We start from the raw sequence: 18528 nt of genomic DNA, 5'->3' as shown, positions 1-18528 counted from the left end.
GCACTGACGATAATACCACCCCATAACTTCATGTTAACCATGTCACTTCCCTGCTTCTCGAGACTGATATGTTCCTAATGCCCAAGGGGACAGTGATGTTTTGATTATGGGGCTCCTTCAGGGCCATGCTTTCAATGAATATACATTTCCTAACATTGGAGTTTGAAGTTCAATGCCTGTGCTTTTATATAGGTGGTATGAATGATCAAATGAAATATCTAAATATTAAATTAAGCAACTTAAAAACAGTCGGGTTCACACGATTTTAGATGTTCAAATAGAAGTGTTATAAAATGGAAAATTCCTTTAATGGTCCAGGCTTATGTTATGTTTTAATTTAGCCTATAATGGCATGCCAAAATAAAGAGACCAGAGTTAATGTAGTGTGAAATTAGATTGAACTCCATCTCAAATGTTAAAGTAGCAGCAGACCATCCAAAATGTGGATAATTAACATAAGACACGGCAGAGGTCGTACATTTTATTCACAAAATAGCATGTCTTCAAGTGCATGTCGATATACTGTCTGTAAATACAGTATATAGACACACTTGCAAGAGCAATTTATAGGGGCTTTTCCCCCCTGAAAAACATGAACATGATCTCATCCATATACCAAAACTAAAGGTTGACACATTAATTTGGTCTAAGCGTTAAAATAATTGGAATTTCAGTGGGTGAAGTAATCTGGAGTAGGTGTATTCAATGTAGCATGTGTACTGCAGAGAGAGGGGAAAAATGATTCTTACTGCAGTCACTTGGGCTTTTTTGGAATTTAAATCGATGCCAGAGATTTAGTAATTTTGGTGAAATTGACTTTTTCTGCCTAACTGATTAATGTGACGCCTCATTAGCTAAATGGCTATCATGATTGGATTGCATCTAAATCAATGTCAAGAATGACTTGTGTATGTCATATGAAACAATGCAGTATTGTGATTTTCTTGGAATTACTGGAAAATGTGATTATGAGGCCACCCTGAGTCCTGTGGGCACAGTGCAATTCTCATTACCCATGTGATTCTTCAGGCCTTTTCACAACAATTTAAAATAATGACCTGCACGTCGTCATGAAATCGTCATGAAAAGCTGATGTTTCAAAGATACATGATCATTTGGTACACTCTTCACCAGTAGGTCCAAACCCGAACAGCTTCAGTCCAGAGTCAGAGATCATATCCTGCACTGGTTCTCACCGTCAGACCAGGGGAACGCTAGAGCCAAACCAAACCGTTTGTACACTCAGAGTTACAGACCGGTATGGGTCAATCTGGACCCCTGGTAGTCCCCCGACCCAATGTTGAGAACCAGTGCTCTACTGTAGCTATAGCTTTCTGATCACAGATTAAATTCAAGATCCGAGTTAAGCTTTAATATCTCACTGAGATCCTTTGTCGATGGAAGGAAAAGCATGTATAAATAGCACGGCTATACCTTGTCTATTTCTCATTGCTTCTATTATTTCACTGCTGAGGGAAAAGGAAGTCACTTGATAGCGGCAGCCGGAATTGTGATAAAGAAGTCACTTCAGACAGTTGCTTCTCAGATAGTACAGTGTGTTCAGTCTAAAATGTCCTTGCAACTGCTGAAGCTAGAGTACGATCTTTTTTAAGATGCCCCTGATGTGTCCATGCTTGTGAAAGCGGGTGGTGGGGGTGGGGGGGGGAGATAAGGCAGGCAAAAGAGAGGGAGGGAGACCTCTATAGCACTTAAGACATCTGGTCTGTCAATGGGAGCAATTGGGCAGTAGGGTTTCCTAAGACTATCCCTTAATGCCACTGTAAAACCGAACTCGAGTCACAATGACCCCCTTCCCTTCCTCCCTACACACTTTGTGTAGATTTCTATGACTTTGTGCAGACCTGCATGTGGGGATGCACTCTTCAAACACATACAGTATACGTTTCCATTCTCATTGTCATAAAAAACAAAAACCCAGAGCATGCCAGTGCTTGTGTGCCAACAATTTTGGTGAAAAGCTCACATGAGCCACTGCTCTTTCTCCTTGTTGAACTGCTCTGCCCAGCGGCGGGTGAGCTCCAAGTAGTGCTCGGGTCCATGCGGCTGGTAGTCCAGGTACAGACGGGTCACCGTCTTCCTTGGCACCGCTCTCTCTATCTGTGTCCCCTCGTGCCACTCGTTGAACGACGTGATGGTGACGATTTCGGGCCGCGCGCTCTGCGCCGCCTGCAGAGCCGTCTCATAGTAGCGTCCGTTGACGCGGTTGCGCGTGTTGTGGTTGTTCCACGGCCGCACGCTGGTGTCGATGTAGCCGGGGCCCACGCTGGGAATGAAGATGAGGTTGTTGCCGTCGCAGAACGCCTTGATGGCTTTCCAGTTCTGGTGCGAGGAGCCGAAGGAGAAGCCGTTGGAGGCGAAGTACGTGTACATGCCGTCGAAGCCCCCGGAGAGGATGTCGTGCTTGTGGCGCTCCTCCACCACCAGGGCGATGAACATGGCGTCGTATGCTGAGCCGCGCAGACTGTGCGCCCCAGACGAGGTCAGGAGTTCGGCCCAGGACTCCGGAGGGGTCAGGTAGGAGTCGTAGATGTAAAACAGAGGAAGGCTCTTCCCTGTGCTCGTCTTGTACTTATAGAAAGCTCCATGGTCACCATACCTTAAAAAGAATAATAATAATTTAATTAATTCAGGTCATAATTGTAGTGTTCTTGGTCTGTTTGATAGTTTCAGGAGCAACACAGTCACATACAGCCATTGGTAAAATGCGTTTGTAGTCATCAAGTATAGACCTAAAATAATAATGGCTATTCTAAAAGCAATCAACGGATTCATAAGCAATCCAGCGTGCTAACTACAATTCTCTCACAGTGATGGAGGGTGCACCTACCTACCTGTCAATGATATATTTGATGTTGTCATGGACTGTTTGGTCATTCCTTCCTCTGTATGGCTGCATATGAAACGCAACCTGGAAACATGGGCAGATACAGTATCAGTTTGGCATTTGTTTTGTTTAGAGTAGACCGTAAAAATAAATCAGCTATGCAAGAGTGTAAAGATTTATCTGTAAAGGATCTATTATTTACACTCCCAGTTAAATTAACTCTGGGTTTTTTCTGTGTAGGATATGCTTGAAAAAGGAATGTCTCTTCCACTCCATTTGAGTGTCATGATAAATGCTGTGCTGCACTATGTCTATGTAGCACAGCGTCTGCCCTAAATGGTCGCCCTCGGGAGCATGTCAGTTAAAGGCTCTGTTAGAACGTAGCCTGCGTTCCAGCTGGCTTCGCTGCGTTTGGTGAATTTGTTTTTTGTGAGCAGTGAGTGACAAAACAATTTCACGGAGCGCAGCGAAGCAGGCTGGAACCCAGGCTAGTTAGAACTAGCTGTTTGCCAAAAGAGCCAAAGAAAGACCAGCAGTGAAACATACGTAAAGATGAGCTTCGGTTGAATATTTCAAGGCAGCAGTGGAGAATTCCATATCTGAATTATGTATGATCAAAGTGAAATGCTCGTGTAGCACGTATAATACCCATGGGACATGCCCTGTACAAGAATGGCTTAAGAGTATGGATGCAGCCACCATTAACCACTTAAACCCTCTAGTCTAGTCAGAGAAGCAGACTTGCGTGACAATTGTATTCAAACCGATTTTTTCGTCTCTCACCAAATCTCTCACAGACAAATAGCCTACAGTTGTAGATCAGCTATTTTTGGTGAATGTTCCCCCCCAGAAAAGGCAAGTGTTTAACCACTTAAACCCTAGTGTCCCTGTTCTAGGGTTTATAATGAAAATGGTATCTTTGAAAGACAAAGAATAGGTCCCACCACACTGTCAGACACTTGCCAAAAGAATGTCCTGTCCTGATGAAGGTCCAAGCAACCGAAACGTCGACCTAATACAGAGCAACATTTGTTTGGCAAGTGTCTTTCATGTGTGCAGGACCTATTCTTTGTCTTTCAAAGATACCCTTTTCATTATATGCTCTATTGCCCTACGCACCTGTCACCAGCCTTTTGAGGTGTGCATCGCCTTTTGCTATAAAGCCTGTTCTAGGGTTAACATTTGGCTATTTTTAGTGAACATATTTAGTGTTGAGTGAAAGCAGGAGGTATAGAGCCATTGAGAATCTGGTCAACCAAGTGTGGATTTGATTATTTTGTGGATTTGATTATTTTGATAATGTTTAACTGGTTCAGGATGCGTATTGGCCATTAAAGTGACATCAGGGGTGAGTTTGATTTGAAGAAGAAACAAAAGCCCATTGAACTTTCGAAAACAAATATATAAATGGGACTTCCACTGACAGTGAGCCTGTCACTATGACATAAACGGAATTGGCTATAGTCTAGTGTGGTGTTTGAAACTGTGACCCTGTATAGATAATCCATGAGTTGTAGCTAATAAAAAGCAAATCACCGCTGTCACTAATGGAGACAAGTGCCTTTTTGGCTTTGGAAAAATAAATTAGCATTTTGAGGGTGTCCTCAAAATGTACTCCGTGTACATTTTAATTTGAATAGAGAAGGAGAGAGAAAAGTAGTGATGGAAAGAGAAAGGAGGCTGGATAAATCAATGGTTTTCGGAATCTGTGATTGAGGTGGCAGAACTCCTGGTAATCTGATTAATGTCTGCTGGATTTCATATAACAGCACAGCCTGCTGTAATAAAGTAAGACAAACCACTGAATCCATTTAAAATTGGCAAGCTATTACAGAATTTTAGACAATTTTTTTCCTCCTATGTAATTCTTTCCCTCGGTGAAAAAAGAGCTGTCGCGGTCTCCTGTCCGCTGCGGTTGAGTGCAGCTAGCGGCTGTAATGGCTATGCTCATTTTCTGGCCTTGACGTGCTGGGCCATTACACTGTGGCCATTTACAAGTAAATGAGACGGAGCCAAGCATTTCAGGACCACACAAACATAGACGCCATGACAGAGTGAAGTTCAGTGTGTCCGTGTCATGCAATTGACTATATTCACACACAGCGGCCATTTTCTCGCACGTCATATTTTGCGAGCTGGGAAGAAATACCTCCCCAATGCGGGGTATTTCTTTAGCTTAACCGCCGTGTGAATATGGTGAATATGTATCATTGGATTGTATCTTGACTCATACACTTACGCAGTAAACCGAGACACAATGAGGGAGTAAAATAACACTCCATCCTGACCTTTTGAAGTCACACTTCATAACTACTGGCATCTAACATCATAGAAGACTGTCAACTACACACACACACACACACACACACGCACACACACAGCATTACATGCCAACTGTGCGTCATACAAATTAATGGGATCTAGCTGGATTCCACCCAGTGCAGCTGGATGCCCCAGCTGATGGTATCACTGGGTCAGCCATAGGTCATATAGATATGTCCTCTTCTGCATGCAGTTAATGTGGCCTACTTACAGACTGGGAACAGTTCCCCCCCGGGCGCAAATTGTTCACGGAAGCAAGCTGAGTCAGAGACACCCATAAGGCATACACCCCACCCTTCTCTCTCTTCCCTGCCCAGCCTCTAGTCGCCTTCACCCATTCTCTAACCATTTAGATTTTATATACATCAAAAAGTACTCATGTTCGCTGCATTACCCAATGTGAGGGCAGGGGGCATTCATTTGTTAGCAACATATAGTGCTGCAAAAGTATGATGCCAATTGGATTTGCTTTATGCTTACTTGGTTACTTGGTTAACTTAATTAAGTCTTTCAAAAGAAATTCAAATTTTATATTTGTATTTGTATTTTATTTTTTTCTTTAAAAAAAAGTCTGTGAGTCTCTGACCCCAGCTGTGTTCTCTGAGCTCAACGCATCATGCCGTTATGCGTTGTAACTTTGTAGATCAGATATTTTTCTTTTTTAAATGTAAATGCCAAAAAAAAACACATCACTGAATTTAACGGGTTCTGGAAAGTTTCAGGTTATAGAAGGTAATTAACCTGTAGTCCAAAAGAGGCATGCATTTGACACTCTCCACTCCCTCAACTACTCTCATAGGGCATAATGTAGTATTCATAAATTACTTGGAACCAAGCCATCCAGGCTCCTGGAGTCCTGGTGAATCATGACCATAAAACATTTCATTCTGAGTAAAACAAATGCCACTGCTATGTCCTACAGCTACACTGTAGGTGAACTTGCTGCTCCAAGTGGTATTGTTAGTTGACTGACAGCGGACGATTGTGGGGGTACTTGGCAGATCCCAGAATGTGTATATTTGTACAAATATAAAACAACGTTTGGCTGTAAAGAGATCTTGCTAAGTCAGCAGATTGTGCTGGGAAAAACAAAGGTTTTGTGTCATTTGATCAGCCCCTTCAACAATGTAACGTCATTTGGGAAAAGTGCAACCTGAACTTCTTATGGGCCTGATGATGCTGCAGCTTTACAACCGATAATGCCCGCTTATTCTCTGAAGCGTCTCTCAGATCAGCAGGTGACCTGCTGTCTCTTTGCTTTTCAAAGCAGATTGCAGAGGATCCGTGTTTACATCGGATACGTTTGGGGCCTGTTGCCATGGCTCCCAGAGCCATCTCTTTCTGCTGATCCTACTCGTGTGTCCTGGTGAGAGAAAAGAAGCCTCACACAGGCCGTTCTGTTTTACTCCGCCGCTCAATTGACTGGAGCAAGGCAATTATTGAATTGTTGCATTAGCAAATTTGCTTTACTGTTCCAAATGATCAGAGCCAGCGTTTTTTGTCCTCATCAGCAGAAGATCATGCAAGGGTTTTAAAGCACTCCAAAAGATAAAAGATACCTTGGAAAATGATATGTGGAACTTAAGTGTCCCACTCTGAAAAATTTGTCTGTGGTCGGCTGCCTTACGCAGCTTAGATTAAGATTTTCTTTTTTCTAATGAATAATACATCTTTATAGAAGAAAACTAACCTTAAAAATAATATAACCCTTTAGTGAAATCTAGTAGAAAAACTAAGCATAATACTAAACATAATACTCTGACAGTGTTTTTACAGGGGGCCATAGTGTTCAAATTATAAATGTGGAACATTTCTCTTTGTAGCAGATGACGCTCCTGATTTCCCCCTCTGGGTGGGTTTGTCCACCTTTTCAACGCCCCGCACATAACAAAACTGGCTAATGTTGTGGCCAGCTTGCTTAAAATGCAGAGCCACAGCGTTGCGCTCGTCCCGCGTCTGATATTAGAGCGATGCTCGCTCTTTTACTATTTCTCGGCTCAGGTGTATACGATCTAACCAGCTGGTCTCTTAAATTAGGAGGGCGCTTAAACAGCACAGCTGGGGTTTGTGTAAACAGCCTAGGGTCTGACTGGATAATATGCCAACTGTTTAGAAATTATCTTTTTGAATTCGAAACCCATAGGCAAGTATCTGAGCACACAGAGACATTCCTCTTGTGTCTTATTTTTTAAACGGTCAACAGCGACATCCAACCATTCCTGCTTATACCCTCTTTCCAAATATCTGTTGGTGAGATAGCTGTTGCATGATAACCAGCATCTGTGCTGCAAACCCTTCGAGCTCGATAAAACTGGCTAATAGGTAGACTTTTAACCAGATGAGTGGGGTGAATACTGTCCCCTCATAAAACAGTGTTTCATGTGAGGGTAGGTACCCTCACAAAAACATGCAGTAATCCTGGTCTCTAAACTGCCTCCCCCTGGCCAGCCAGGGCGCCTGGTGGAGGGGAAAGGAACTGGTTGGAATAACGTGTTCCTTCCATGCGCTATGTCCAACCAGGGAGTAAAGGAGCAACTTGGACACTCGGGCATGAAGGAAGCAGGAGTTCAAGTCCGTTGCTCTCCCCATGTCCCCCATATATGTGGACTAAGTTGGTGGAGGGTGTGTAGAGCCCAGGATCACATTAGATAATTGACACAGGGGTGAAAAAGTCGTGGGATAAAAAGTATAAAACAAAATATAAACAGTGTTTCTGTCTGTGGGTTTGCTATACAGATCTGTCTGTATCGTGTTATCATGTTTAATGACCAACACATCCAGATAGCTAATTTGTGTGTCACCAACACACAAACCGAGTCCTCCGTACCTGTATGAGCGCATCGCTCTAATATCAGATGCGGGGACGAGTGCAACCCTGTGGCTCTGCATTTTAAGCAAGCTGGCCACAACATTAGCCAGTTTCGTTACGTGGGCATTGAAAAGGTGGACAAACCCCCCCCAGAGGGGGAAATCAGGAGCGACAAAGAGAAATGTTCCACATTTATAATTTGAACACCATACGGGCTTAATGAAGAGTTCAATATCAAACCATTCCTGTAAATAGTTTTGGTCTTGTCTTTTGTGTGTGTTTTTAACTACGTTATTACATAGAATTGACAGTGCGTGTGTGTGTAGGCTACTCTAGCTCAGGGAGCTAGGATTGGTATATGGGTTCTTGATGTTTGTATATGTGTGATGATTTCTTCCCCTGGTGGCCACACAGGGATATAGCATATGGCTTCATTTTTTGTCATAGCCAAATTCAATCCCAAATAGGGTGTCCACTGTCCACAGGTGTGATTGCTTATTGTTATACCTTATTGTTATACCTTCTATATACCTGTCCTATATGCGCTGCTGCCCATATATACCTGTTCTATATGCGCTGCTGCCCATATATACCTGTCCTATTATGCGCTGCTATCCAATATACCTGACGAAGGCCACAGAGGCTGAAACGTTGTGTGTTCTTTTTTTCCCCCCGCCTTGGTAAATAAAGTTTTTGGGGAGCTTTCAAAACGGTGTGCAGACTTATTCTTTCTTTCGAGCACCCGTTGAATTAGCCTGGGATGTGCGTGCACCTCCTGACCACCTTTGACATCACAGGCATGGCCACGTGAAGTCTGAGATCCACAAGGAAGCCAGTACGCCATTCCAATGTGAATGAATCCTGACTATGAGATCCACATGGTTCAAAATGTGTCTTTGTAAAAGCCGGCATACATCGCACAGCTTGATGAGGTCATTGCTGACCATAAAGCGTGGCTTTAATTCAGCCGAAAATATTTTTCTCCTGACTGCATGCATAGTACAACCACTGCAGTCGTATCGCGTGCTTAATCTTGCCTTTTTGCTCCAGCACAGATGCATCATTTCTGTGCCTGCAGCCAAACGGTGGAAGAAATAAATGCGGTATCGGAGCTGACAGGCAGGGCTGAGAGGTTGAGAGGCCTGACAAACCACTGACACTAAACCAAGTTGATTGGCAGAGGACCAGGCCAAATGCTTCTGAACACATATGTTGTTCTGACCTGAGATCAGATTCATACGAGGTTTCCGCCGGACACACACTGTGTCTGATTAACCCATTCTGACCTGAGATCAGATTCTAAAAATGTCAGTCGCTCTTCGATTTTTCAAAAATAGCAGACCTACAAGCTCGTATCGCGCCACTCGGTGGCGCGATATGAGCTTGTAGATCTGCTATTTTTAAATAGCTAAAGCACGACATGATGCTAACACCAAAATGGGTTCCCGTTCAGAATGGGTTAAAATGTATTGAATATGGAATGCTCTTTTTCAGCAGATACAAGACTTTGACTGTTTCCCCTCACGGTCTCTCCAGCAAGGCCAAGGTATTCTGAGTGGCAACCTTTCAGCCACAGCCTGCTTTTTTAAGCTTGAATTACTTCCATTGCAATGAATCAGTTTGCTTCGTATTGGATGTGTCCAGCTCAATTTGTTGACATCTCTGCTGCATGTTAAGTTACGGATGTGCTTATAAACCTTGGAGTTTGTGTTTACTGTGCATTGCACAATGCCTCATCATCAGGCTTGTGTGAGCAAATTTGCATTCGGAAAACATTTACGTTTACACTTGGCTGCATGGTGTAAATTGGACATGCACTCTGCTTTTACATCTCATTCTAACACACTAGGCTGAACTGCAATTCTAAAAGGAAATGCAGGCTTAACTCTATCCTTGCAACAGGAAATTGACTAAATTAATTTTGTTCATTCTTTATTTTGAACTCAAATGATCAAACGTAATCTTTTCTATCATGTATCCAATCCACACGTGATGTGCAACTAGGCATAAGAACTGGAGATTAGTTGTCTCATACTCTGATTAATACTAAAATAGCACCAAAATAGCCAATCTACAAGCTCACAAGTCACAACGCGTCTCAGTATAACCCATTTTGGGCCACCGAGTGGCGCACTACGAGCTTGTAGGTCTGCTTTTTATTTATTTATCGAAGAACGACTGACATAGAAACACAGCTTTTTCAGAAAACTGAAATTCTGATCCACTCCCGTGTTCAACCGGAGCAGCCTTGAGGTAGGATGGCAGAAGGTGATTTCTTTCATACACAGCTGCCTCAGTCATGCCCTGTAGCAGCAGGCTGGTTGGCTTTGTTTAAACATGTAGTGTGAACAAAAGTTGCTGCATTATTGATGGTGCCTTGGTTAATGGTTAGGGGGGAGTTGTTACAGCACAGGGGCAGTTTACACAGACACATGAATAGCTTTTCATGCATACTGTATGTGCAAACACAAATACACCTACACTTTGATTGTTTTCATGGCGTGCCACCTGCTATAGTGGTTCTCAAAGTGGGGGCTAAATTAGTTGATATAGCATCAGCTATTTGTAATTTTTTTATTTTAATTTATATTACATATTTTCGAAGAAATCTTGAACAACATTTGTATATACGTACGTAAGTAATATATCCCATCCTGTCTCAAATGTATATTCATTATAATGGTTTTTGATGTCAGGTTCCGGAGACCCCCAAGAGGTCAATGAGGAGTTAATCCATTCTGAACGGGGACCCATTTTGGTGTTGGCATCACGTCGTGCTTTAGCTATTTAAAAATAGCAGATCTACAAGCTCATATCGCGCCACCGAGTGGCGCGATACGAGCTTGTAGGTCTGCTATTTTTTGAAAAATCGAAGAACGACTGACATTTTTTAGAATCTGATCTCAGGTCAGAATGGGTTAATCAGACCCAGTGTGTGTCCAGTGGAAACCTTGTATGAATCTGATCTCAGGTCAGAATGGGTTAAGGCTCTGTAACACTCTTTTTACAGTGTAGATAGGTCCCAGAGATAAATAACTAGGAGTCCAATAAAAATCTTTGAGAATCCTCGATGCCGGGCCGAAGGCATGGGGAGACTATGTTTTGCACCCTGTCCGTCCATCCCTATGTCCGTCTGTCTGTTACCAGCTAATCTACGTCTTCGTTGGCCCGGTCGCTACGAAACTGTGCACACACACTCCCTGGATGCCGATTCAGAGGGAGGCATACTTTGGTTCAGAACCTCTGCTCCACCTTTCCAGAACGGCATCTCTATAGTCATGGGATCAACACGGATCTGTCCGATTTTCCATATTCCATCCTGATTGGCTAAGATTGGCTTCCAAAGTTCCTCAAATAATGAACACGGCGTGCGATTTATGTGACATTTTGCACACACATTCCCACCTTGCATGAATGCAGTGTCCCTGCCTAAGAAGACACGGCACCCTTTTCACATTGGCCTATAGGAGGAGGCCACAATTACAATAACCTACCTGACCTGGCGAAGACTTGTGCTCAGAGGAGAACTTTTTCTAGTTATATCTCTTTCTCACACACTCTCACACACTTTCCCTCACTCCTCTCTCTTTTGCACTCTCTCTCACACACACGCACACACACACACACACACACGTCTCTCCTACATCTCCGTTCCTCTCTCCCACGCACTTCAGCAGGTGTGTCTGACACAAACAAATGTGTTTTCACAAACTGACAGCCCTGTAAAGCTACCGTTTACAACAGGAGCACACGAGGTCTCCATTTATATGAAACACTGACAGTTATGTCACCGACAATACTGCTACAGCATAATGGGGTCACGGCTGCACACATCTGTCTCTCAACTCACTCTTATTTTCCCTTTAGTTTTCCCTCTCATTCTCTGTTCTTTCCCATTCTGTCAACTCATGTGTTTTCTTTCTTTCATTTATTGTCCTATTACTGTACCCATCCATGTATAACAACCCCCCCACCACCCCCCATCTCTCTCCATCTCCATAGCTGTATCTGCAGCGCATCTGACATTAAATATCGTGTTACGAGGAAGCGGTCCATGTAAAACTTTGATGAGCCTTCAACGTGTCTGACAGAAGGCAGAAGAGGTATACAGATATTGGAAATAGTTGTCTTTCCTTTCTTTGCCGGGCCATTTTCCAGCCTAATTGACATGAGGTCATGTGGTTTTTCCCCTCTAACCCCCATCCAGCCCATCTATCTATCACTGATGTGTTCCCCAATTGATTCATTCCCACTCACAACTCTTTGACCTATTTTTTGTTGGTGGTGGTGTTTTTTTTGCCTGGCTTAGTGCTATAGGCGCAAATGATGGCAAGGCCGGTCGAACTGTACATTCCAACACTTTGGTCCCTAACAACATCGAAAAGGTTTAACTTTCCTCGACGTATTGTGGTTGTGCAGGTTTTTCAACTTTTGTGTGAATGAGTGTGAAGGGAGAACCACGCGCACATAACAGAAACACAGCCGTGCATGAACCAGCTGTATTCATTTGCATTATCATCATTTATATACAATTCAACCTCCGTCTGAGTTTGTCTTTTGCTCTCCATCTCTTCGTTGTAATCTGTAGTTATCCAGGGAAGACTTGGATACATTCTCTTTTTTGAGTGGTGCAACCACTCCAAGGAACAGCAATGTCCGTGTTCACCTATGCGCCTATGTGTTATTCACCCAGCTATGTGACGTTAATGAGCACCAGTATATGACTATGAGTACCAGTAGGGGCGCTGTTGTGCCACAAACAGAGAGAGGGATAGTGCTGCACTGTTGCCTGCTAATGAGAGAGAGAGAGAGAGAGAGAGGTGGGGGGGGGGGGGGGGGGAGTTGCACCACTCAGTTCACACGGGTGTGATTTTTATGTAACACTAAGCTTCACATATAATTCCAAACATTCACACCTGGAGTGCAACTGTCCTCTCACACTGACAGCTACTAATTAGCTCCTGTTGTTGTTGAAGTCCTGCCACAAACAGATGGATACTGAAGGCTTGGCCTCTCAGTGAGTCCTGTGCCAGCTGTTCTGCACTGGTGGACTGACAAACCTGTCGGGTGGAAACCTTGTATGCCCAAAACCATAAAATATTCATTATTTAAAAAGAAAATAGTGAAAAATAACGCGTTGACACATTGTTTTATAGGCAAACCAATTATTCAATCCTTCTACTACCACTCCTGTTTTGTAACCGTCTCTCGACAATACTGTTAATACCATTCAAGGTACTTAGCTATTGTGATCATTGTGCCTGGTCAGCACACCCATTATGTAATCTAAAGTGAAACTGAATCGCTTTACCCTACCAAAACATTGCAGTTACGTTTTAAATAAGAATAGGAGTAAAGAATATCAAATATCAAAACATTATATCTGCTTTGAGATTTGATCATTTAGCTGCGACCAAAGGTCACATTTACTATGCAAACATGCATTTTCCATTGGTTCGTCACGTCACATATGGACATGCCTCGTGATCATCAGGGATCTCCATATATGAGCATATAGTCGCGATTCCCCACAGAGCCGACCAGTGCCTTGGAAAATGCATCCCCGGACCTGGCATGGTCGCGATTCTGCAACTTCTCCCTAACCTCCTTGAGCGTCTCAGGGGCGATTCACACTATGGTCCCGGGTGCGCACTCGGGACCACTTGGCAGATGTTGTGGTAGTGTGAATGATGCGTACCGTTCCCGGGAGCGGATCGCCCCAACCGTCCCCGGGACCGCATGGGGGAGGGTCTCTGGACCGTTTTTTTTAAGAACGTGACAATCTCTAGTCGACGAGCCAAGCGTCAACAAAAAAAACACACAGACGCTGCACACGAGTACCCGAGTGCACACCCGAGACCATAGTGTTAATCGCCCCTTAATCACAGCGCCGGCTCTGGGCCATGGAATAAACCTTGTTTTGACCAGAAATGCCATCTGGGACAAGGAATAGGAGATACAGGCGATTGAAAGAAACAGATAGAATGGGTCTGTATCATAGACTGTAAAAAATATGGACAAAGCGTTCGCCGGGTCTAACATGGACGTAAAATGAAGCCTGTTATTCCTGCACTGTAAGTCGCCATCTTTCTAGATCCGTTTGGTACCAGCTGGCCATTGGCTGGCTCCGTTTTGGACCAGCTGGCCATTGGCTGCCCAGACAACGAGGCGGGACTTCCCCCATTCTTCTCCGTTGGTTTTTATTTTGACTCGAGTGGGAGGGGAATCCCGATCATAGACTGTAACGGTAGCCACGCCCCTCAGAACATACGCGATGTTTTTTTTTCTTTATGGTCATTTTTTTAATTAATGGGACCATAATTTTCCAAAAAGAATATTATGACATTAGAAATGAGACTTTAAACTAGTGACTGGAAGAAGAAAGTATTCATGACCATGTTTATTAAGGTAATACAGTCTAGGTGAAGTTGGGCCAAAATACATGGGCCTCTATGGAGCTATGGGGCTTTTTGGGTCCAGTCCAGCAGTCCAACAGGCCATTATATGAACTACCGATTTCAAATGAGGCTTCACGAAATATCTGGCTGACTGCCCCCCTGGTCTGTATGCGCACAGCAATCAAGATGGCGTGATCCAGTGTTACTGACAGCACCAGCTCGCAAACCCAAAGCTAACGTGAGTAGCATTACGACTTAATCAATCAAAAAAGCACTATAAAAGATCAATTGCCGTACATCTACGGCATTGGCATTAATCGTAACATTTATTAATTGACATAGATCAACGCCAATGGTGTTTTATGTGTTAAGAAGCTCTGTTGTTTCAGCGCTTCTCGCCCTCAGGGCATCTTATTGGTATTTTTAATTTGTATATTTGATATCATATCAAATATGCAAGTTCCTGTTTCTCTGTGCTGTGCTGTTCACTGAGACAGAAATGCTCTATACCGCATGCTGAGATTGTAGACTTACGAATGTATCTTGTTACAACTTCTTTACATCTCATTTCCTACTATATTATTCCCTTTATCCGTCTTACTCTCTCTCACACACGCACATATGTTTACACATTAAAATGCCTTGTACACTCTTTGGAGTTCCATGGAGGATTTAACTGTGTGATGTGGAAAGAATGTGACTACGTCATTCATTTACCTTTAGGTTGTGTCTGTAGGCAGCATCCAGTACGGCTGGCACCACGTCCTCAGTGGGTTCTCCGTTATCATCAGCTATGCCTGGAGGATACCAGGACACCACCAGAACCCCTGAGGAAGACACACACCGTATTATAGGGTTAGGGTACAGTATTATAATGCAGTGGTTCTGTCCAAAGTATTGAATCGTTTTTTTTTTTAAACACAACTCTTCTTTTCAGATGAGAAAAGACGTTCACCTATAGAACCAAAGAAATCACACCCGTGTGAAGTGAGGGGCGCTAATATATTAAAGTCTATAACTCATGTTGATTAGGTGATGTAAAACAAACGGTACAGACACAAACATTAAACGCCGTTAACAATAAAGAGACATTGTGACCTACATTTTCCCTTCATTGTCAATGGCGTTTACAAAACAAACATTGAACTAAAGACAAACATTAAACCTGTGTAGCGCCCCTCAAAAAATCAGCCTTCAGAGTGGAGGCGAAGTAAAGCTCACTCACATAACTACATGCTATTTTTTGCCATAGAGATTTGGTGTAGGAGAGCTGTAAATAGAACCGTAAGGGTCCATTTGTACCATTTGGTCCTCTGACTCCACATTGAGCACATTGACTGGAATGTGCAAGTCATTTCGGGAGGACTTTGAGGGTTTCAGCCACTGTCTCTGAACTCAGTGAACTGTGAGAGATGTATGAGTAAAGCTCACAAATCCCCTTGGTGCAGAAAACTAGGATGTTTGCCCGTGTTAAAGACAGCTGGGAAATGCCTTTATATCTGGAAGCTGACATAGCCTATCACCCTGGCCAAGACACAGCAGCCCACTGCTGCTGGCATGCAGACTCGGCTCCTCTCTCCACTATAGGAGCTGTGCGGAATATTTGATTACAATATCTATAACTAGTCATGTCTGCTGTATATTGGAACAGTTTTGACCATGGCCATTATTTTATATTTATGGTGCTCCCAGGCCATGAAGCGTTGAAACAATCCGTCATCAACCACAGCAGTGCTCTTTAAGGTTTGGCTGGCTATCTATGCCTCTGTCTGTGCCAGCAGGCTCTGATTAAATAGATTGTTTTTAACTAAGTGCCTGGACTGGACCTCCAATTGATCCATATGTTAATGTCATGTGGTTTCAAAGCGATGGATGGTCAGGTCATCATTCTGGATAATAAGGCCCAGACAGATATGCACATGTACAACTGCCGTGAGTATACCATGCTCACACAGGCACTACCATGCTCACACAGGCACTACCATGCTCACACAGGCACTACCATGCTCAACACAGGCACTACCATGCTCACACAGGCACAGCTCCCAGTGTGAATGCTAAAGTGTGTTGGGTATCCCATAAGCAGTGCCATTTTAAGAGTTAGTTTCACAGTTAGTAATGTACGTGAAAAACTGTTGTTGTCTCTTGGCATCATAACCTTTGCTAAAATATAGTAACCTTCTAATTTTACCCATTGGGTATTTTGTGTAACACTACCCTGAAAGGAATATCCCTATAATCTGGGGGAGATATTAGAGGCTGAGGTTGTTAGCCACTCTACTATGTGGTTCTTGTGGAATCTGGAATATTATTTAACCATTCAAAATACCTTGATTATCTGAGTACATTAAAGGCATCCATAAAAATTCTACTCTTTTTACAACTAGGAAACTTCCGAGATGACTCAGGGCTGCATATGAGAACAAGGAGCTGTCCAGTGAAGCTGGTGCTGAAATGATTGTGCCTATGGAGGGAACAGTTCAACGCTACCATTCTACAATTTCACCCTTGAAATGTAAAGGTATGAGACTAGAGCCACTGCTCTAGTTGCTGGAGACGCACAGTGACAGCTTTCCTGTCGGGTGATCCCTACCTGCTGCGGATGCTGCGATCTGCTCCATGTGCGACTCCAACACATCCGGATCTCTCGAACTGTAGGGATTAAGTTCAGGGTAGAAGCTGGACCCGATGTCTTCCGGCGGCATATGCCTCCCTCTCGGGTAGCTGGCGGCGATTTTAGGGTCCCAGTGTGGGACTAGGAGGTGATCCCAGTGCATGTATTTCCCATCCATATGCGGGGTTTCATACCAGATATAATAAAATATATGGACGTCGTAAAATACGGTTCCTTCGGGGCTGGAGTTGGATAGAACTACTTTAGTGTTGCGGGCCGGCTGGGCTTGCGCCGGGGACACTTCCGCATCTTGCGGTACGGAGCGCCGGTCCATCTTCCCCCCTATCATCGGTATGAGTTCGAATCCCGGAGCCAAATCCGGGAAGCCGTCACTAGATTTCAGGGTCTTCAAACCCATCATAGTTCCGAATACGAACAGCGTGAATAGAAACAAAGCTATGCACGCTTTCTTTCGTAGCCTTGCCATCTTCATATATAGGCGAGTCCTCTGCCAGCTGCAAACGTGCAGGATTGATGGGGTGTGTAAACAAGTCGTCCCTGTCCCTCGATCCGCACCGGGTGGAAGTTCAATTCACAACCTATAGGCTTGAGAGTATCTTGCTTGATATCCAACGTTGCTGTTAAGGACTAGCCTACACTACCGCGTCTCTAGCCTATTCATTGATAACATGAAAATGTTGTTGTTTTACATGATTGCAGGCAGACATATTAAATGTCGCCGTTCGATTTTGCTACGGGTGTTCCCCCCCTTCTAGCCTATTCAGTCTCATCTTTTCTTTTATCTTTTTGAGGTTTTTACCTAAATTAACGATCTTCCAAATGTGCGCATTGCGTTCCATGCAGTAGGCTATACGACATTATTGTCTACCTGGCTATTCTTCTTGCCTTTCGCCTAGTGGATAGAGACAGGGTGGAATAGATAGGCTATTCTCCACGCGACCCCTTCCCCAGGTCGAACTCTCTGATCTTCTCCGTGTTGTTTTACAGTAAGACGTTCCGCCCATTGATAATTAAACTGACGCGTCAGAGAGGCTAGTCTTCCATTGCTTGTTCGTCGGCTGCATTCTCCTGCTCCAATTCATTGCAGTGCTGGCAGGAAATCTGACAGATGAGATCGTTGTCGAGTCGTGCGCGCAGACCGTCCTCAAGAACCCAGTCGCAAACTTGCACGTTCTCACGTCGCTGTCCATGGTATAGCATTTCCCACCATCAGTGGACAGCGATTGCTAGCCGCTAGCCTACAGCCCGTCAATGCTACCTGCTAGGCCTATGACAGAGAGGAGGCAACAGGATGTTTTGTCTGTGTCTCACAGCCGAGAGAATGTGACGTGGCTGTCTGAGTATCCGCTATAATGTAACAATTAACAGGACTGCCTTTCAAGAAGCTCACACTTTGGGGTGGGTGGGTCTCCAATTCTCATAAATCATGAATTGATACCTAGCACTCCGTAAACCTGATGTTAGTGAGTGGGCAGTTCATTTGTAGAACACCTTTCACATGTGACAGTTACAAAGATGC

The 18528-nt window shown here is 43.8% G+C and overlaps 1 protein-coding gene across 1 annotated transcript; it reads right to left on the bottom strand.

Annotated features, from left to right (window-relative positions):
- Nucleotides 1–1980: 1980 nt before the first annotated feature.
- On the bottom strand, nucleotides 1981–17475 carry maneal (mannosidase endo-alpha like; the record flags this gene model as incomplete). The annotated part of the gene is made up of 4 exons (XM_083760739.1): nucleotides 1981–2617; nucleotides 2853–2929; nucleotides 15092–15201; nucleotides 16968–17475. The coding sequence occupies 4 exons, from the start codon at nucleotides 17473–17475 to the stop codon at nucleotides 1981–1983; spliced, it is 1332 nt and encodes a 443-aa protein (XP_083616865.1).
- Between the last annotated feature and the right edge of the window lie 1053 nt (nucleotides 17476–18528).

This window comes from Protomyctophum parallelum (genome assembly GCF_964188405.1).
Source record: "Protomyctophum parallelum genome assembly, chromosome: 3".
Classification (NCBI taxonomy): domain Eukaryota; kingdom Metazoa; phylum Chordata; class Actinopteri; order Myctophiformes; family Myctophidae; genus Protomyctophum; species Protomyctophum parallelum.
This window is presented reverse-complemented; position numbering and strand designations above follow the sequence as displayed.